Source organism: Bombus vancouverensis, chromosome 4 (genome assembly GCF_051014615.1).
Source record: "Bombus vancouverensis nearcticus chromosome 4, iyBomVanc1_principal, whole genome shotgun sequence".
Classification (NCBI taxonomy): Eukaryota; Metazoa; Arthropoda; class Insecta; order Hymenoptera; family Apidae; genus Bombus; species Bombus vancouverensis.
The window spans coordinates 19,297,375-19,319,548 of NC_134914.1; the positions used below are offsets into that span (position 1 = coordinate 19,297,375).

At 39.8% G+C, this 22,174-nt stretch overlaps 2 protein-coding genes across 2 annotated transcripts in view; one reads left to right on the plus strand and one right to left on the minus strand.

The window, feature by feature from the left end:
• Position 1: 1 nt before the first annotated feature.
• On the plus strand, positions 2-2,531 carry ND-51 (NADH dehydrogenase (ubiquinone) 51 kDa subunit). The gene is made up of 6 exons (XM_033343039.2): positions 2-156; positions 341-408; positions 500-1,168; positions 1,257-1,489; positions 1,589-1,792; positions 1,886-2,531. Exons 1-6 carry the CDS (start codon positions 108-110, stop codon positions 2,070-2,072), a joined length of 1,410 nt encoding a protein of 469 aa, XP_033198930.1. The 5' UTR covers positions 2-107; the 3' UTR covers positions 2,073-2,531.
• Positions 2,532-3,063: 532 nt separating this feature from the next.
• Positions 3,064-22,174, minus strand: part of LOC117161473 (pseudouridylate synthase RPUSD2) — a 175,523-nt gene continuing 156,412 nt past the window's right edge. The window contains 3 exon segments of the mRNA XM_033343037.2: positions 3,064-7,615; positions 8,258-8,434; positions 15,089-15,176. Of these exon segments, the coding sequence (XP_033198928.2) occupies positions 6,860-7,615; positions 8,258-8,434; positions 15,089-15,176 (1,021 nt within the window). The 3' untranslated portion in view covers positions 3,064-6,859.

Consider the following 22,174-nt stretch of genomic DNA (forward strand, 5'->3'; position numbering starts at 1 on the left):
AATCCTGTACTACTTTGTTTCTTGAGCGCGCTGCAAGATGGCTATACTGTGATCTTCTAAGTAGACAGCTCAATATCGCAAATTTCTGTGAGATCGCAAACAGCAAGATGGCTGGCACAATTGTACGTTGTTTTCAACTCCCAAGGAGACAATTGGGTAAGATTTGATGCTATTGTGTTTAATTTGTAATCATATTCACGACGTTCACGTCATTCAAGGCCAACCACGATGTAGGGAACATCGATGTTCCGATACTTTTCATATTTAAGAAGAATTTTGACGTTTTACGTTGTCACTGAAAGGAGGTTATGTAATGGAAAAATTTGGTTATGATTTTAAGGTTTCCTTGGGTCACCGTTGTGTAGCCAGCAGCAAAGAACATTTGCCGATGCCGCGCCCGAAGGGAAGGTGCGTGTATTTTATTCCCGCTTTAATTAGTGTTTGTCATATTAAAATAACGTAAATATGGAACGATTTGTGTTATTATCGTTTTTCTTAGAAAAAGGGTGGCCCCCTGGCTGACCAGGATCGTATCTTCACAAATTTGTATGGTAGACATGATTGGAGATTACAGGGTGCTCTGAAAAGGGGAGATTGGTATAAGACCAAGGAAATTATAGAAAAAGGTGCAGACTGGATCATTAATGAGATTAAAGTATCTGGTCTCAGAGGCCGTGGAGGTGCAGGTTTCCCATCTGGCATGAAATGGTCCTTTATGAATAAGCCCTCTGATGGAAGACCAAAATACCTGGTAGTTAACGGTGACGAGGGTGAGCCTGGCACCTGCAAAGATCGTGAAATTCTACGCCACGATCCACACAAGCTAGTAGAAGGTTGCTTAATTGCTGGCCGTGCTATGGGAGCTTGTGCAGCTTACATATATATTCGTGGTGAATTTTATAACGAAGCGTCAAATATGCAAGTCGCCATTGCAGAAGCTTATCAGGCAGGCCTGATTGGCAAGAATGCTTGTGGCTCTGGCTATGATTTTGACATTTTTGTGCAAAGAGGAGCAGGAGCGTACATTTGTGGAGAAGAAACTGCTCTCATTGAATCTATCGAAGGAAAACAGGGAAAGCCTAGGCTAAAGCCACCTTTCCCAGCCGATGTTGGATTATTTGGTTGCCCTACCACTGTCACAAATGTCGAAACCGTCGCTGTTGCTCCTGTATGTAATTATCATATAGTTAACGCTATTAGGAAATATACACACACGTGGAAAATCTTAATTCTAAAATAGAAATTTCAATATATAGACTATATGCCGACGAGGCGGAGCGTGGTTTGCGTCATTCGGTCGTCTACGTAATCACGGAACTAAATTATTTAACATCTCGGGACACGTGAACAATCCATGCACTGTGGAAGAAGAGATGTCCATTCCTCTGAAGGAACTCATTGAAAGGCATGCTGGTGGAGTAATCGGTGGATGGGATAACCTGTTAGGTGTGATTCCAGGTGGATCTTCCACTCCGGTTATTCCCAAAAGGTACTTATATATATTTGAATACCAACTGGGAATAAGAGTCTATAGCACATATTTGTCAAAATTGGGTTAACAACTATAATTACTCGTATGATGTTGCAGCGTATGCGATACAGTGTTATTAGACTTCGATGATCTCGTTAGAGTGCAGAGCTCATTTGGTACCGCAGCTGTAATCGTGATGAACAAACAGACTGATATTATTAAAGCTATTACGCGTCTTATCAGTTTTTATAAGCACGAATCTTGCGGTCAGTGCACTCCGTGCCGTGAAGGAATAAGTTGGATGTATAAAATCATGAGAAGGTACAAAAATAGTTCTATTTGTTAGCTCTTTTTATTTTATCTAAAAAAGAAATAAATTATATATTGGAAATCATGTAATGAATATCTGTCTAGGTTCGCCCAAGGACAAGCGGAGATACACGAGATAGATATGCTATGGGAGTTGACCAAGCAGATTGAAATGCATACTATTTGCGCTTTGGCGGATGGTGCAGCGTGGCCAGTTCAGGGATTGATCAGACATTTCAGACCGGAAATAGAAGCACGTATTAAAGAGCGCAAGCAAGCAGTGTCCAATTAAAATAAAGGTAGAGAAACTAGAAACTATTGAACGTTTCAATATTTATTCACCGCAAAACAGTCGATTGTAGAAAGAGCAAATATATATATCTGTAAAATATTGTACTTATTTACAGTATATATATAAGTCGAATTTTGCAAAATGCGGTGTTGTTGAATTTCCTATATAATTTTACCGATAAAAATCATCTTCAACTTTCGGTAATCTAGTAAATAAAATAGATAGAAAGAACGTACTTTGTCTGTATTAATATAGAAGGAGAAGTAATTTTTCAAGGTAATTCGATAATTTTTTACATACTGTAATAGGAGGAAAAATAATTTGGTAAAGCGCGTGATCCGAAAGTATTCGTTCTCTAATGGAAACTGAACGTGAAACGCGATATTTTACAATATCTTTATAATTTGAAGAATATCGGGAAATTAAAATAAAACTAAAGTAAAAGGTACTCAAAGAGAATTGTGATTTTATTTCAACGATAGCGGAATCCAAGAAAATAACAGCTTCTAATCTTGTTTGAAATAACATCGATCTTATTTGTTCTCACTGAAAATCCGAGATACAGCGAACGCTAAATCATAGCACATAATGTGACAGTTCGTTCCTGTATATTTGAACAAAATGTACAGGTTGATCCGATTATTAAATTTTTAATAAATTCCTTACTCACGGAATACAATTTTAATTATGATTCAAAAATAATGACAGAGGAACACCGTTACCTAACACCGTTACTAAATCATCCTGTACATTTTAACCTCCAAGTAATAGTATGTAACATTTTTATCGCGTCAAAATATGTATTGTTTACATTATTCTTTCTTACATCGAATATTTCCAGAATGCAAAATATCATATTTAAAATATTCAATACTATTAAGTACATTTTTGGATCGAATAAAGTGAAGAAGGTGTGTGAAAGAAGATGGAACGACTACGATGAAACAAAGTTCGACAAGAAGATAAAGGGTACATTGGCACACGATGTGTATACCGAACGATACTTTACATTTATTCGTTCATTATACAAGAAAAAAGTTTTTCTAGCTCTAACGTTTCCGCTGACTACGGATACAGACAATAAAGTCGCTCAGATTACAGTACAATGTGCGTATACAATATACAATATATATATATGTATATACATACAAAAGCGTTCGCTCGATTTACAGACCGATGTCTTTCTCTTTCATTCCCTCTCTCTCTCTCCCTCTCTCTTTCAACACACTCACACACACTGTCTCTCTCTCTTTCGTTCTCTCACACATTCTCTCTCTCCCCTTTTTCTTCTTTTGTCTCTGTGCTACCAAGTCGAGACTGTCTTTTGGAGTTTCTTCTTTCGTCCTTACTCTTTTCCCTTTTTTTATTCCTTTTTTCTCTTTGTCTTTCTTTCATTCGATATATATTCGAGAGTTAGTTCTTCCCTTCTTTTTCTTTTACTTAAATAAAATTAAGCTAGCTGTTACAATATCGGGATAGCTTGCTATATTATTTTTTTTTTCTTTCATTTCGTCTCTCGCCGCAAGCTATCCCGTTGGGTTAGTAAGCGCACACACTGTCTTTTATGATAGGTCCGTTATTACGTTATCTCCTTCCTACGTCTATCTATCTAAAATCTCTGTTCACTGATCTCTGTTTTGCCTGTTGCTTACAAGAATCCGGAGAGGTAACGAGAACTGTTTTCTTTTTGTCTTTTCATGTCTTCTCATCCTGTTCCATTCTCTCGTTCGATAATTTATTTAATAGCTCGCGATTATTACAAAGCTTTCGTATAAAAGATGGTTTTTGTTCCCTTCTTGCGATTTCAACTTTAACGTTGTTGGCGTTTATGTAAACCGTGCTCTCTTGAGCACGTCTTTTACCGTTAGGATCCACTTTCTTCCAACTTCCTCTAAAACTTCTCCAAAAGAACGCAATTTACGAAACTGAGTTACACTGAATCAAAATCCGTTTGAAACTATCCATTCTCCGTGTATTATTCAATGAGCCATAATAAGACAGATTACCAAATGATATAAAATTCGAATGAAAAGAATCGATCGAAGCTTCAGCGAAAGGGTTCGTACGATCTTCTGCCAGAAGAATAAAAATGAATAGAAATGATACAGCGGGATGTAAAAGGATATGTGATACAATCAAATGACAACAAGCTTCATCTTTGGCCCAGAATATAATTCCTTCAAACAATTAAAAGATCCGAAAGATTTACCATTCTCATCACCTCTTCCAGATATCCCGAGCACGCGATAAAAGCTTATGTATAGCCCCGCTAAAGGAGACGAACGTGACTCGTAGCAAAATAATGTACGACGTTAATCTCGTTATTTCACTCGCTCGATTGTACTTGTTGCAAGTCCTGCCACTTGGACGCGGTCTTATTCGACGCGCGGGAACAAGGTACACGTACACGATATGGCTTGAAAGAAGCTCTCTCTTTCCCTCTCTCATACATATACGCACACATACATTTATTATTTTTCACTCCATCTCCGATACACTCGCTCTCGTTCGCCGGACGCGCTCGCGCTCTTTGGCATGATCGTTGGCTATATCCTCCTGGCAAGATCACGCTTATTGTTGGAGACCTCTGCCGCTGGACCTGCGCCACTATTTAGTTTCCTGTATATATAATCAGCCATAAAAATAGACGCGTCTCTATTGCAGTTTCCTACGTCAGCCCCTTGTCTGCGCGGTTCTCGAGGATGAACGCTGGTCGATGATGATTCTTAAACATTCTTGACCTTTTCACAGTAGCAACAGAATAGTAAATTCAGAACGAACGATTTAAAGAACAATTATCCCTTTAGCCTTCGAATTTTTTGCGTTTCTGGTATTGCATATAATACGTACGTAATAAAAATACGTACTTTTAACTTTTTATAAGAAACAAATATTAATAACGTTATTTGATAACATTCGAAGACCACAGATGGAAAGACCCAAGTATCTCAAGCTATATCGTTAAAGGATTAAACAATTTTCGGTCACGATCTTGTCTTTTTTATTCTAGTTTGCGTCATGAGCGTTTGTGAAAGAACAAGTGGATGGATGGTGATTGTAGAGATTTCTGGGACGGTTGTTAAAGGTAAGACGTTGTTGAAAGTATGGTAGAATGGATGTTATTAGTCGTAGAATTGAATTTTGCTGATCTACGGGCTTCTGGGTAGCTTGGATCAGGGAATGACGTTACTGTAGCTATTCTACGTTTAGATAATCTGATTAAGAAATACACAGAAGATCGTTTGCCATAGTTACGGAAAGGTGACTGCAGGCGTTTCTAATTAAGGGAATGAGGGTAGATCGCTTTGCGTTAAGGGGTTTGCGCTACTCTGTAATACAGTTTCCATAATACATTTCAAAGTTTCGTTATATCTCTCTATTGATAGAACGAAGCATTTGTTACATAACTGATAAATATTATTTAATTCCCTTTGATAAAAGGGAAAAAGGAAACATAAAATAGCAATCGTCTTCGTTAAATGGCGTTAACTAATTGCCCATGATATTTCGAAGGAACTATTTCGATCTTGCATATTCTATCAATAGAAAGTAAGAAAAAAATAAGCAAAGAACGAACCCTCTTCGTTCGCTGGAAGAAGATCCATAAAAGGGACTGGGTTTCGAGCGTGCTTTCCTTCGAGATCAGAAGCATAAAGATTCCCAGTCGCAGGGGACCCGAGTAATAGAAAAGACCGTCGGCTTTCCTTGTTCCTATCTGCATCATAAATCAAGGACACGAACGATAACGATCCATTCGGGCTTTCGCGGTTGACAGTTGCATCAATCTTCTCTCGTGCGCGCACCAGTGGCAGTGACTGTTCGACCGACCCGTTTACAGAACCGATCAGGATCGTTTCGTCGCCCCGTGCCACGTTGATGCTTCGATCTTTTTACGCTATTCATCGGTGCATCCTGGACGAGAATCTACACTTCCCCATGGGATAACCACAATACCACCGATTCAGATCGAATCACGCGAATTCTAATCGATGCTACGTTATTCTAAATGAGAATTGTGTAATGGTTCTTAGGAGGACAAAATTATGGGCAGTGATGTCACGTATCTCGTGGAATAAGTTTGATAACGAAACGAATGAAATTCTATAAGCAAATTTCACGAACTATAAATCGTTCGATTATCCTCTTTAACGTAAAGTTGTAAAATTATAAAAAAGATAATCTTGTACGATGTACGACCGTCGCTTCGTATCGACTCTCTAATATCAATAGCGAGTAAATTGTGGTGTAAAAGGAGTTGGCGAACAGCACTCTACCCTGTGCAGCTCTGTTCTAGATCGATCGCGCGTCGCAACAACGGATGAACGCGTCAGGGATCAAGGACGGCCTGAAACGTTCCTCGAAGATTCGTCGGAACACCTGCAGGCTGTCTCACGCAAACTTTCGCTTCGTCTCGAGCCAATTAACGCTGTGACGCTCATAGTTCGCCATCCATCAATCTTCCTCGTTTATGATCTACGACGTTCGGAATATCACGGGTGAACCTGTCATTCGTTGAGAATCATCCTGGAAACGATCCCGACAGATTCACCGCGATATTGCCAGCGCGAAGGGCCTCGAATATCAGCGCAGACCAGACGCGACACCAATCTCGGAGGACCAACCGAGAGGTCTCTCGTTTGTTCGCGAGTCCAGCGACCTGGTCACAGGGATGGGTACATGTACGATGGTCGAGATCGCTCGCTGGCGGATGGAAGGCACGGGGTAAGGATATCAAAAAGGGATACGAAGGGTGATGACAGCTCGTTTCGATGCTTCGTGGACCGGAACTATCGGTCTTCTTCGGTCCAGTCGCTGGCTGCCCAAGCCGGAAGTGGAGTCTCGTATTCCCAGCCTGGACCGCAGTAGCGCCACGCGTGCAGGTACATGACCAAATCGGATGGTTTCGGGTCTCTGTACTTCACTTTGCACTCGTAGCAGTGCGGATCTACCGTCATTTTGTCGTTCGTGAAACTAGAATCTGGCGGCTCTGATCCAGTCTGCGTGCCTACCGTCACCTTCAGCGATTGTTCCTGTTGTTGTTGCTGTTCCTCCTCGCCTAGGCCAGGCGTCGAGGATGGAGAGGATCCATCCTTGTCGTTGCTCAACGACACGCGTTCCTCTATGTCTAATTTTGGCTTGAACAGACTCATCTCCGAATCTCCATCCATGCCAAGCCAATTTTCTGCGTTGTGGATGCTGATCAGATCTCTGACCAGCTCCTGATCGGTCTTCCCGATGTTACCACCCTTTCCTTTCTCAGGACCAAATACAACGTGATTGTAGAGAGGATCGTTTACCACTGGGTAGCCCAGGTATTGAAGATGGACACGGATCTGATGCATTCGTCCCGTTTGAGGCTTGCAGAGCACCACGGACGACTTGCCGTTGTAGCTGAGACGCTTGAAACGGGTTACACAGTCCTTCCCTTTCTCGGAGACTTTGCACACGCCTATCTTGTAGGATACTACCTCGATCGGCTCGGAGCAGACCACTTCCTCTTCGGGGAACTCGCCTTCCACTCTGCAGACGTATTGCTTGTGAACCTGAAATAAGAATTTATGCGTTGATCGTATATTACCAGATTATTCTAGGTTGCAATTCCTCCTATACGTTTCTCAATTTATCTTACAGGACCAGTGGAAGTTAACTTTTAAAAGGACTGCCAGATTGTGATCATTTTTCTGATATCAGTGCGATCTATTACAATATTCGATTCTATAGGAAATGGAACAACGTATATATCGCATTCTAAAAATTGTGCTAAGTACCGACGTCACTCTTTCAATATTAAGATTAACATTCCGTTGAGAATCTTATAACACGACTCTCTACGACGTAAATCTCTACTCAGTTATTCAATTAAATAATAAGTTAAACGTTATCTAACTTTTCCACTAAGCAATTAATATAGCAGTAATATAGCAATAGCACTTATGAATTACATGTACTATTGAAAATTATTACGAGACGGATTCGATTCTCTTTTAGTATCAAAGTTGACATTCGATCGGGACCATTGTAAATAATATCTCGTAAAAGTCGTAAATCTCCACAAAACACGAAACGCTATCTAACATGTCTTTTTGTTCTTATCCAATCCGGCTCTAACGGTGTTGGGCAGAATTTATTGGAAAATCCGCGGGTCCAAGCAGGTTTCCCTCGCATAACACCGTTACGAAACGAACCTGTCTGTTTCTTATTTGGTGCTCCATCTGCCTCGCTTTCTTCGGCGTTCTACCGAAAAGGAGAATACCGCTGGTCAGTCTGTCCAGCCTGTGGATTGTCCTCAGGTTCTTCAAATTGTATTCCTTCGCCAGAATGAAGACTACCGTGTTGTGTCGGTATCGTCCGCACGGGTGCACCTGCAATTCCAGGATCGGCTCGGTTTATTTGCCGAGAAAACAGAACGCGAAGCGGAAAAGAGGACGAGGAAGATAGAGGATTGTGCAATTGGTCGAGTTACGCGTTACGGTTAAAAATACTCGGCAAGGAGAACGAGAAAAGCGGAATGGGATTATTGTATTATTGTATTTACAGACACCAGAAGTGTTTCTGCAAGAGGTGCTCCTCTCTTCCACCACGAACATTCTTCCACCATTTTAGCTTCTAAGCTAATCGTTTCGTTATCCAACGTTGTTATCCGTTTCACTGTTAGAGTATTCTTCGTTTGAAATAATTTTTCTTTCACCGATTTACAATTTCTCGGGTAATATTTTACGATCGCGTACCATACGAATCAAGTCGCAATTGAAGCGATACTATGATATTTCGTAGCACATCCGAATTCTTGTGCATAATAAATTTTCATAGAATAAAACGATGCAGCAATGATCATTCGTCTGTCGTAATCGCGTGATTTTCCCTCTACGATTACTTTCTATGTTTGATACAGAGAATTCCAATAAAACACTGGCTACGAATTAACGTTGAATACACATTATATGTTCCAAGTATAAAGACAGTCATGAAAAGAATACTCGAAACCATTTCAAAAGCAAATCTCCACAAATCTATTCGTTTACCGGTTGACCATGTTTGGCATTGAAGTAAATCGATGCCAAAGGAACATACTCTGAATAAAACGAACGATTTCTACAAATACGATTAGCATTTGAATTAATATATTGGCAATCCCATTACTTTTCAACCAGACCGTGTACCGTGGACTATGTACATCTCTACGGTCAATACCATTAAATTAAAAATGCTTTCCACTAACCACATCATTCACTAGACAAACTGACAGGACGTACAACGGGTAAACATATAACGTTAGTGAAAAGCAGCAGTCTTGGCGGTGTACGATCGAAATTCGAAGCTAAGCGCGATTGCACGACGCCATTATGGTACCAACGATGGTTAGGGCAAACGATTTGACGCGAATGCACGTGCAAACAGGCTGGCTGCATGCGACGTCGACCAATTTCTCCCAATTCGAAGAGAAAAAACCGATTGACTCTATGACAAAAGGGAATGATTCGATGATTGCGCGTTCGTGTCAGCCGCAATATGGGCACAATGGTTGATCCGGAATTGTCGCGTTGAAAAATGCGATTAGAAAGAATTTCTGGAATGAGCGAAACGCTTACAATGGTTGAAAAGAATTAGGTTTCGATTTGTATTTATATTAAAAATATAACAAACAGACTGTGCATCTTTGTGCATTTACGGGAAATTTAAAAGCGCGAAAGTACATTTTTGTGTCTTAAAATCTCGTAGCCGAAAAAGTTGAAACGGAAGAATCGTTACGTGTAATTTCACGCTTTGATTTTATGGAGAAAAAAGTTTCCTAGAACGTTACAAGTATTTTTATTTACTGAAACGAACGATCGAGACACAAAAATTGCAAGAGCACGGCAGAGTCGAGGCAAATTTACACATTTGAAAGAAAATAACGGAGAAGTGGCAAAAATACGAAGAGTCGAGTAGCTACCTTGAGTTAAATACCTAATTTACCATTAATTTTCTTAGCGATAGAGAATTCCAATGACACCGTGCGTCGCTAATAATTTCCTCGCTCTACGAAAAACTTCTAACTTCTGTTGAAGGATCTTTTGAGTACAATTTTACTTGCACTACAGTTACAACGACGAAACTTCCGGAATAGATATACTATACTCCATCGAGGAGGCCTACAAAGCGACACGTAGTTCAAATAACACTCGTTGCCAACACTCCGATTCATAAACGCCAATCTGTCACTATCCTAATCGCGGCGAAGCGATATAACAGCGAAGCACTCAACGCTGATTCGACACTTGCTCTCGTGTTTTATTTTTCATATTACCGATATTTGTAACTTGCTAGTGAAGTACAAATAAAATACTAAATACTAGTTTGCGAAATACAAATAAAATACTAAAATCTTCATACTATCACAATTTTTGAATATAGACGCAAGTTCGTTATACTGTACGAAACAGAGCACGATATATAAACAATGCGTTCTACGGTACAAGAAAGAACACGACGCATAAATTATAAATTCTTAAAGTATGTAAACGAAGAATGACATTTGAACAGCACTCTTTAGACATACGTAAAGCATATTTAAGAAAAAAAAAACTAATAGAAGAATAAACATCCACGTTATCCAAATTGTCTATAAATATTTAAAGTAACGCATACATATTAATGTGGGATAGTGTGACATCGGGGAAGGACGTGGCGCGAGGGGTAATTGTTTATTAGCGTTGTCAAGATACGTTGACGTTGTCAAAGAGAGTTGCGAGCGTTACCAAGGTATGCTTAGGAAAAAAGCGAGCATGGAAAACATTGTAACGAGAGTCGAGAGAGTCAGAGTTGAATTTATCGTGGTCGTGCGAAGATCGTTGCGTTGTTGTGTCGTAGAAGTAGTGAGTAACGAATACGTGAAACGGGGTTTTATATTCGATTACGCGCGAGTGCGAACGATATTGTATTAATCACACTGTTACCTACAAACTAATAATATAACATTTCTACATTATTATTTCATAGATATTACAACCACGATAAGATAAAGGCAAGCGAGTGTCAACGTGAGAAGAAACACTTGCAATTCACGGACGTAACGATAAATTTAAAGGAGTTGTCCGAGCAATTCTGTGGAGGATGTCGATAGGTTGATAGGCGAGGGATCGTTAGAGGCATAAATAGTACATAAACAGGAAGTAGCAGGCCGTAAAGACGCGCTGACATCCGAGCGACGACGAGAACCACTCGATTTACCCGATAATCCTGCTCTTCGTCTCGCTGCTCGTCAACTAACCCCTTTTCTATGTCCTCTGTCACCCTTTCCTTCCTCCTTTGTCGCTATCGTATTGTCCGACCCACTCTCTGAAAGCACCGGATGTGCTCCACGCGGATATATATCGCGAAAACCTCGCTTCCTTCCCTGTCCTTACTCCTATTCTTTAGGTCGAACTATTTTCTATCGCGGTAAGAGGCTTTCGCGGCGGACTTAATTTTTTAAGGCGATTGCCGATGACGAAAATCGGTTGCTCGACTTCGCGTCTCGTCCCTTTCCTTTTTCCTATGCGATCAAAATACGCGAAATCTGAGAGTCGTGGCGATAGAAATTTTATCGTTTCAATTCCTTAGACTCGTGTATTTGCGCGATTATCTGTGACGATTATGCGTTACATAGTACGAAATCGTTTCGATACGCGCTTCTCTAATTTTTGATTTAATCTTTACCTTTCAATCCTCGATATGATAATAATCTTTGGTTTACTTGTGACTTTTAAATGCGCGACTCTGTGAAATTTTAAATAATAAATTGCTTCGATTTTCACATTTTTCTGTTTTCATTTCATCTCTACTTTTGGGTATTTTTTTAATTTTGCTCTTTTGAACTTGCTATTGCTTCTGACAGAAACGAGCATTAAGTATTTTCGTATTTTTATAACGTTACATTCGGTGCCATCTTATTTTACTTCTTCGTTAAATTCAATCGAATGAAATATTTCCGATCAAAACTTTACAAGTAAATGGTATTAATTCGGCTTCTATTTTTTAAGCGCGTAATAACGTTACGCGTGTTCATTGAATTTCAAGTGTATATCAATTTAACGTTTACAGGATATAAAGCGCACACATACACGCACAGAGGGAACGTGAAACGAGTTGAATTCGTAAACTGTTTGGCGTAGTCTGGCGAGGGTGGCGATCGAATGGACTCGTAAAATCTAACGCGCGGAACAAAAGCTTGGAAAATAAAACTGATCCGGTCTGTTGTTCCCGGGCGTAATTAAATGATCATTCCGCGGTCGCAAAAATGTTTTTGCGGCAATTAACCGAACGCGCGGAATGGTAATTAAGCGTCGCTTAATGTTTCTCTTTGGCTTTGATCCACGTACGAGCGAGGACCGCAAATTAAACGGGGAAACAAAAGCGGGACACGTCGAACCTGAAAGCCATCGTGACGAACCGAGAAACTTTGTTATAAGTTTCAATTTCGTGGCAGTTACCTGCGGATCGACGAAACTAGTTATCGAATTAAATTATTTTCCTTTCTGTTTACGTCTTTCACGAATATCAACGAAATAATAGCTTCTCGAATATATTTATAATCCTTTCGACGCGAAGAAATTCTAGGAAATCTTTGATTTAGCGACATTAATAAGTTTTAAATTTCTCGCGACTATTAAAATCACCGATGTTTACTAATTACCAAATTCTAGCTTTAAAATTTATCTTTCAAGAACGTCAATTATTCAAAGTCCCACAAGTTATCCAATCGTTTAAAGATTCCATAATGTTTGACAGAATTCATTATCTATTTCGGTATAATTACGTTAACTACAGAGTCTTTTTGCCTCGTCACGCAATCGCGTCATAATTGAAAATTACACGGCCGTATAATACTCGCTGTAAATTATTATACCTCGTTAAGATACAATCGAGGATGTACGGTTAGAGTCATACGATTATAAAAATCACTGGAATTCTGTGCTTGGTCGTTGGAAACATCACGGCAGAAGTATCAGCGAGATAAATCATTCGTTCGCTGAGAACCGGTGAAAATGTCATCGAGAGATCATTAAGGATTTCGCAAACTGCCACGTGATCGATGTGAGAATAATTTGAAAAGAAAAATTGCCTCGGTACGCTGACTTTCTATTTCTATAAAACGCTATAGTATGTAAGCAAGTAAGTACCTTGTATATTAAGTATACAAACATGAAATCTAATGTGTCGAACGTTGTAATCTTTATCTTGATAGAACAAAATGGATCGTACGTAATTCGATAAAATAATACAGGGTGGTTGGTAACTGGTAGTACAAGCGGAAAGGGGGTGATTCTACGCGAAAAAAGAAGTCGAAAATACAGAATAAAAATTTTTCGTTCGATGTTTTCGAGAAAATCGACTTTGAATTTTCGCCCGGTACGCGTGCGAAAATTTATCGCGTCTCGTTATAACGTATCTCACTGTAGATCGTTGTCTCGATGCAAAAATTAAAAAAAAAAAATTTTCATTCTATATTTTCGACTTCTTTTTTCGCGTAGAATCACCCCCTTCCCGCTTGTACCACCAGTTGCCAACCACCCTGTATAAAACGAAAAATGTTGCGTATCTATTATTTCCTTATAAAAGGAAAGAAACTTTTCGGACGACCTAATACTTTGTTCGAAACTGTATGTATCTTTCAACTGCGATAAAAGTCCAACATTTTAACCGTAGAGAAACTCTTTACATTCGAAAATTCGATGAATTTGCATTTGGACGACACGCGGCAAACCGTAATTGCGCTTTTATCGTATTAATTACAAAAATGAGTCACGAGCAGACGTTTGCAAGAAAATATTTTTCGCAAAAAGAAGAAGAAATTGTAACGTGTTTTTTTAAATCGTTAAAAAAGAAATACGCGCCGAGGCACTTTAAAAGATTAATACGGCAAAGCAACATTCACGGCGGGAATTTGGTGGGAAAACAATTGAATCTAAAGAGGTAAACACGAGGAAGGATCGCAAATAAGAAGACTGGCGGGAAGCGAGGAGAGACGAGCCGGGCAAAATGAAAAGCAGTCAGCGTGTACAAACGCATTACAAAATTGCCGCGTGATTATTCATAATTGTTTTGCCACGTCGAAGGCCGTCGAGTCACAGACGATGAGCAAAGCCCACCGGCGCGTCAAACTGCAGGTAGAAAACATTAGTAGGAAAAATACAGCTGCACGATGAACGTGCGGTTAATCATATGCCAACGAAATGCATAGAAACTTACCATGACACGATAAGAAAGAAAAAAGAAAGATAGAAAAAGAATACAAGGAAAAATGAAACATGCGGCAAGTATGAGAATATGCACGACGATTGAACGCTTTTTTCTTATTACGCATTTCTATTCCACTCTTTTTCTTCTATTTTCATTCTTTTTTTATTTTTATTTTTATTTTTATTTTTAAACGTAATTTCACGTTCTCGAGTCTGGAATACCTTCGATTTAGGAATAGCAAGCTCTGTTTCCTTCGCAGTTTTCGTTACGATAAATTGAAGGATTAACGGTGTAGAAGCTAACAAGTTCGGTAAACCAACTTGGTAAATTGTAATATTTTCCGTAGAAGATACCAAAAGCTACCATTAGAAGAAAGATGGAAAAAGAACATTCTTCTCCATCGTCGATAAATTCTTCATTTAGATTCCGACTACGTTACGCAAGGATTCGACCAACTTCCCAGAATTGGATACAATGAAGATCGAAGGTATTCCAGCGAGTGAATAATTTGGGTTAGTACAACCATGGGATCTCGAACAGCAAACAAACACGGATTCGTTCGGATTGATCGCGCGGCCGAGGCTTCGGGCCAAAAATAATCGGCCTGGGCCGCAGAAAGCGAAAGGCCGAGCGAACAATCGTCGTAGTCGCGCGGACAATCGGCCGCGATAGCAAAAACAGATAGGCGAAACTACTGCAACCGAGTGGATGCTCCCATCTGTTTCTTTTGCTCTTTTTATCTTATTTTATTTATTTTTTCTTTTCTTTTTTTTTTTTTTTTTTTGGCAGTACAGTCCTGGCAGTACACCACTTACAGGGATGGAGGCGGGCTTGTTGACCACGACGACGTCCTCGTCCATGTGTATCACCGTGATCGGCTCCGAGGTGACAGGCACCTCGTGTCTGCAACACACCAATCGCAACCAGCTTAACGTGGCTTTGTTCCTCTTGCGCGTACTCTCATTCATTCCCTCTTTCTCTTTCTTACACGCACGCATACCACAGAATGGAGCTTCGTTTATTCGCGTGGGATTTCCAATGAAACGGTGTGTCTTTGACGGTCGATGGATCGGTTGCACAAGATTTCTTGCGTTTCGATCTCGGTTACGAATATTAATAGTGCATCGACTCTTAATTTTAGGATCGATACTAGGATCAAACAATTATAAGTTTGGATCGATTTTCATTTTTATGGAGAATTTGACGTAGAAAACTGTAACACAAGAAACCGGTATTTTTACCGGTCGTACTTACATTTTCCAAGACCCTTCGCATAGTATGGTTGTTATATAAAGCGTTTTAAAGGTATATAATATCCATACTATGGGAACGGAAAACTCTGAATTTCTTTTTCTTCCAATCTTTTAAGAAGAACTCGAAATTGCTAATTATTTTCAATTTGATTATGACATATTTCTTTGGTGGCAAATGTCCGGATAAACGAAGCTCGTACATGTAGAAATGACGACAGAGAAGTGCACAGTAACGATTCGCGGGAAGGGAGTCGGATCTCGAAACACGAGGGAAGGTGTTCGAACATGTCTGTTCTTTCCAGTCCATAAAGCGTTGAACGTGCATGATTCTCTTTGGAACTGTTAACTCGTAACACGTGCTCATGCGGTTTCGAGGATTTCTGAATGACTTGTATCTCTCAAAAAAAAAAATCCTACATTTTAATATTATTCAAAAAGAGAAAAAACACGATGGAAAATGTTTCGCTCGTCAAGCGTCATAGTTTCAGATGTTCGATTTATATCACTCAAAAAGACACGACAGAAAATGTCTTTCGTTAAATACTTTACCTTCCATGGTATCCAACATTCTCTTCGCTCCAATTTCTTTTGTACTTCGAACGTTTAGAGAAACACGGTCGACAAGTGAATTTTCAATTTTCAATCGCTTTGTAACTGTTCCGTTTCTAATTTCTTAATTAATCCTCGCTTGCTAACATCATAAAACACCGCAATAATTTCTCTCTCCTTTCGTTAAAAATAGCAGTTGATCTTGAGCGATCTTTCAAGTATTCGTTTTCTATTTGGATTCTATATCTTACTTGATAAATTTCGGCAATTTCTGTTATGCGTTATAAAATGCAGAGAATAAAATATTCTAAAATTAAGTAACTTATCGTTAATCCAAAACGTCACTTGCGATCCAACCAAAATGTTGCGTAAGTGTAAATTAAGGATCCTAAAGGATGTAAAGGATGTAAAGGATGTAAAGGAATTAAGAACAACCAATATCGATAATATTCTAAAACCCTCCCATCTGCCAAATCCTCCGAAAACTCTACTCCTTTCCTTCCTTATTCAAAGAAGATTCTCGATACGCAACAATCCTCTTAAGGATCGTCCGATTAATCCAAAATTTACTCCGACTCTGTTTTTAACGCTTCAAATTTCAAAAGTCTCCGAAGAACTTATAGTATCCGTATCCCTATCTTCGAGTTCCCCACTGTCCTCGGGCAAGTCGACCAGACCCTTTACGCTCCCGCAGAACGCAAGTTAAACAGATTAATGGCGATACGAAGAGAAAAACGATCGTGAAAACGGGACAAAGAGGAGGCGCAACGACGACAGGTGGCCAGTCTTTCCTCGTATAAGCTCGTGTACGTTCTCGGCGAGTTCAATTACACGTTCCATCTACCTAATGCATTCCTTGAAACTGCGCTAGTCGTCGCGTGGCGTCGGCACTCTTTCGCTTTCGAAGACAATAAGAAAAACACCGCGAAGCCTTCTCCTTCCGCCTTTCTGCCACGTACCTTTTTCCAATGCTCTCTGCGGCGCTTCATCCTCCATTTCGTCGCTTCTCTCTTTCACCGTACTTTCGCGCTTTCTCTCCTCTTCCTTCTCTGTTTTTCCTTCGTTTTCGTGTCTTGGCTCTTCTTCCGTTTTCTTCCTTTTTCACTCTATCACCGCGTGCACCGACTGTTTCCTTCTGTTTGTCGGCGAAGGAAAGTATCGTTGGGGGGCGCTTCTCCCTTCTTTCCGAGACGTCTCTTTGAATAATTCAATTCGCGTCCGGGTAATTTCTAGGGGTTGTCTTTCGGTCGACTCGAGTGCAAGACGATTCCACTCTGTTTTCGAAACGGCGCGTGGCGACTGGATTTTTTGGAGGAACGACGGTCGTTGAATTGAATTTTATACGGTCGTTTTTATACGAAGTGTTGGAGAAGAAGGGACATTTATAAGGTGTGATCGTAGCATTTAATTACGAAATCGTCGTTCGAAGCTTACTCCTCGAGTTACAAACAATTTATTTTTACGTTAGAAATACGCTAGTAGTTGGACGAGTCGGCGAATCAGCTGACTGATCGCAGAGATTATCAGATTACGATGACTTCTCAGAAGGTAATTCAATTTCTTTTCCCATGATGTATCGTTGTCCGATAAAATGGATTCCAGAGCAAGTTTCTTACTTGTAATCCAATAATTACCTCGGTCGAAATAAGACACCATTATGATTAAACAACGAAGAAGCTCGAGCATCGACGGTGGAAAGGAATTTCTTCGAAAGTTTCGGATCGCTCGGCGATGAGGTATCAGCATTACAATTAAAAGTTGAACAGCATCTTGCCAGCGAGATCGATTCGTCGCTTCCCTTTTTGTTTAGAATGTCGTCGAATAAAGAGACCCTTGGGAACTGCTCGTTTCGATCGAAACTTCCGCGTGTTTCGTCCGATAGATGTATTTCGAAACTTAATTTAGCTGACATATTTCCATAGTTTTCTAATAGTTTCACGAAAGCACAGTCTCTTTCGTTTTGTTCTGTCTTTGAATTGTCATCTTTTCTATGCAAGATACGGCAGATCTAAGACACAATTTGGTGTTAAAAAAAAAAAAACAGATTAGCTACATCATGTAAGAAGGTTTTCATGGCTGACTGTATATACTTGGTTATTTTTAATTGATAATTATCTGACGTACATTTACTTCGAATAAGTATCTTTCGAATCGCAGAAATTACTTTAAGCACTTTCACGAGTTCTCGCGAACTCCGTTTCTTCCACAAACAAACGTGGTCTATTTCGAAACTATTGTTTCCTCTTTCAATAAATCGCGCGAACTCTTCACGCCTGGTCAAGAAAGAAGTCGTTGGGACTCTGTTTCGCGCATTTGGCCCGATCGACTTTTGGCAGCGGATCGATCTCGGAAGGCACAGATCGACATATTTATTATCCTTCGTTGCTTAATTTAGCGTTCTGGGGGATACGCGTGACGGAAATTGACGGCTGTTAAACAAACGTTGTAGGATAATGTCCGTACCGAATGGAATCTTCGCGCATCAGTTCGTTTCGCAGAGTCGTTACATAATGCCGGATTAAATCGAAGGAGGTTTTGTTGTAAATAATTTCAGGATTTCTCGCCGTAAAATTACAACACAGAACCAAGGGAGCGAGTTCTCGCGAGAAAATGGGCTGACGTGTCTTAAAAATATTTCCTCTCGGAATAAAGAGAAATATTTATCTTCCATTCTCTTCCGTTATGGTACATCTAGCATGGTATTCTTTATTTCGCGAAATGCGTGCAGGATGTAACACGCAAAGTACACACTGTAACTACTCCGTTAATGTCTTTCCTTTTTCTCAGAGATTAACGCGCCAACGGTTACGCAATACCGCAATACCGAAATAAACTTTCAATTACTTTCAGTTGTATAATTATCTCCTTCGTAAATTTTATTACAGCACGCTGCATTTTAACACTACCGATAATTAACACGAAGCTATTTCTACCAAGACCAGTGAAAATGACTGGTCTTTAAAAAATACGTAATAATAGAATATTTTTATATTTATCGATTTATTACTTTCTTACAGAAGCAATTCCACGTTATGTAGTACATTTTTGATATTATTAATCCATCTGGGACCATCGTCCCTAAACGAGGGTCGACACATTTATAAAATTGTAGAACCAATCATTTTCACTGCTATGGTATTTCCAGTATCAGCATCCAGAGATCTAACGATCGATCCGGAATTTTCCTGAAAGCTGATATCGTCGTATCGAGCGATACGCGGTAAAAATTTGAAAAACGTGTGGCAATTTGTACAAAGCGAGGAAACTGGTTAATCGGGGTTCGATAAACAGATCGCAGCACCCTTTTACACTTTGACAAGTACCAGGCATTTTGACTGGTATTGGTACAAGTGGCCTTGGTACAAAATTATTTTCAGTTCGAATACATAAAAGACAAAATAAAATTCATTATATAATTCTTTTAGTTATCGTTGCGAAAGTCATTACATCACTGCGGAGAAAAAATATAACACGAAGTGGGAATTTTAAAATAAAATTGTAAAACCGGTCGATTCGACTGCTGTGGTAGTTCTAGTGTTAATAACGCGAAATTCAATCGTACGGCAACGTTATTGCGAGGAAATTTAGGATAGAGATATATATATTTGAATGAAATTAATCAATGTTTAAGTAAGAAAACAAATACGAGAACACGCACGGTTGTTTGAAGAAAAAGGAGAAACGCGCGAATGTGCTTCTAGATGTTGCAGCAAAACGTTTCTAATCGAGCTTGATTGGCAGAGGTTTCCTCGCTCCGTCTGCTTTCTCTGTGAAACGTGGCTGATAGAACTGGGAAAATTTCATGCAACGGTATTACGCGGATATTTCGAACTAACCACAGAAACTAAAACATTTACGCTGGAATACAGTCGATCGCGTTTAATATCGAGTACACGCTATATAGTACTTTAACGTACTAGTAAATTAAACGTTAACAAACTGACCGACAGATGTAGTTGTTTTTGGTCGAATTAATCTTAAATTTGGCTGCGTTATATCTTTTTTGCGACAACATCGGGAAATTTGTATTTCCATTAGCGCTAATTACCACGAATAAAATTGTACGACGTCTGAAAAAATGTTAGCCTCGAAAGAGTTGATGAACTTCTCCCTATTAGAATTTACTTTTATTTAAAAAAAAGGAAAAATATCGAGAGCTTTAAGCGACTGTAACTCGACGAATCGAACGGGTGTAAAAGAAGATTTTCAGAATATTGCGAAGGATAGAGTTGGTTGATGGTTGCAACGGTGACAGATTGATCTTTGTTGAAATTAACACGTTTCTTCCAGCTTGGGAAAGCGATTCAAAGTTTAGAGGGAAGGAGGACACGATTTCTGGGTGACAAACGACGTCCCGACCTTTCGATTCACCACCTCGCCAGATAACCGCACAGGAATCGACCACGAGTATCCCTTATCTCGGCAAGTTTGCCCCGCGGTTATCGGGGTCGAACCGGGGACGAAGGTGCTTTGGCTGTGCGATCCGCAATTGCTCGAGTTATGATGGAACTAATCGAACTCGGTGGCCCGTTTGCGGAGCCGCCGTCAAGCAATGAGTTCGAGGTCGGTGAATTGTTAAAAATTTAGCCGAAGTAGCGTGAAAGGAACGGAATAATAAATCGAGCGAAAGTGCAACGAATAAACGGAATAATACAAAAGCTGGCAACTCGGAGAGAATATGGAAATGTTGCGAGATAACAGTTGTTTGAAATTTTAATTTTTCCAGCGATAGTTTTCGATCCTGTGGAAAGATGTAGCGTACAAATTGAAACGAAATATTCCGAAACGAAGTAAGGTTTCTTTCGCAATTAGTAAGAAATTTCTTTCGACGATTTTCGAATGGAAACCTAACGGCGATAAATTCAGGATTCGAAGGAAACTAACATCGGAGAAAATCCAGTGTTGGAGAGTATAATTCTCGGAGGGATTCCATTTTGTATCCACCGTGGACGACCGGTCCGTTTCCGCCGCGAACAACCAGTATCTGGATTTATTTCGGGAGTCAGGCCGGACAACGCGGAATTACGAAAATGCTTTTCGAGCTCAGGGACGAGGTTCGACGTCGGTCTAGCCGTGATCTAATAATTAGGCGCGACTGCTTTTCGAGATCGCGAATAATTGGCCGACGATAGCTGCTGACACCACGGAAAGATTTACAGAATGTCGCCAGCTTATACTTGTAAGCGATTCGTTCAAACGCTACATCGACCGTTGCTTTATCGTCGTCATGAATTTAAATACTTGTACGTAAGAAATGTTTCCACGATTCTACGTGATATTTGGAAATTCTCAGTGAAACGACGCTCGGTTTGCAATTCATATTTTCACGTTCTTATGATTCACATTGGATTTTCACGAGTAATTAGCGTTTTATCTCGCAAAAATTCTACTCAAGGGGACGACTTTTAATCCATCGATATTAACGAAAAATATCAATTTGCAAGAAATCAAATAAATATACGAGGATACGACAATTCGTATCAAATCGATGATAATTTGTCTGTAAAAACAATGTCGAAGGATAAACGAGTACCACATTACGAGTTCCGGATAGCGCTGAATAATATTTTTACGATACCTTATCTGGTGAACAAGAATGAAGAATCGAAGAACGTCGATTTAATACTCGTGCGATTTATCGACGATTCGTGAGCGACCGTTTCACCGATGTACCGACTAAACCCGTGTGAAACAGCCGTGCATATTTCATTGGAGATGCATGTCACGTCGGTATGCGACCCGCGTTAAATTTGGAAGGCGTCGTAGTTGTAACACGGTGAGTGTTGCACTTTTCAAATGTCAGCCGATGCGACACGGCGACGCGTCTAGACCGTCTAACGCGACGCTTCTCCATGGAAATTCAATATTTCTATCGAGTCTAACACGGCCTTTTAATTCCGTTGCCAATCCTCTCTCCACTTAATGGTCGCCTTATAGACGCGCGACTAACGACAAAAAGATTTTATTTTATTATCACGATGTCGAGGTAAAATTTTTAGCAAAAATTTAATTAAACCGCGAAATTTTCTGCGCGAGATCAGATAGTAGCGACCTTCCTTGTCTCGAATAAATGCTACAGATAATCAAGGAAATAAGCGA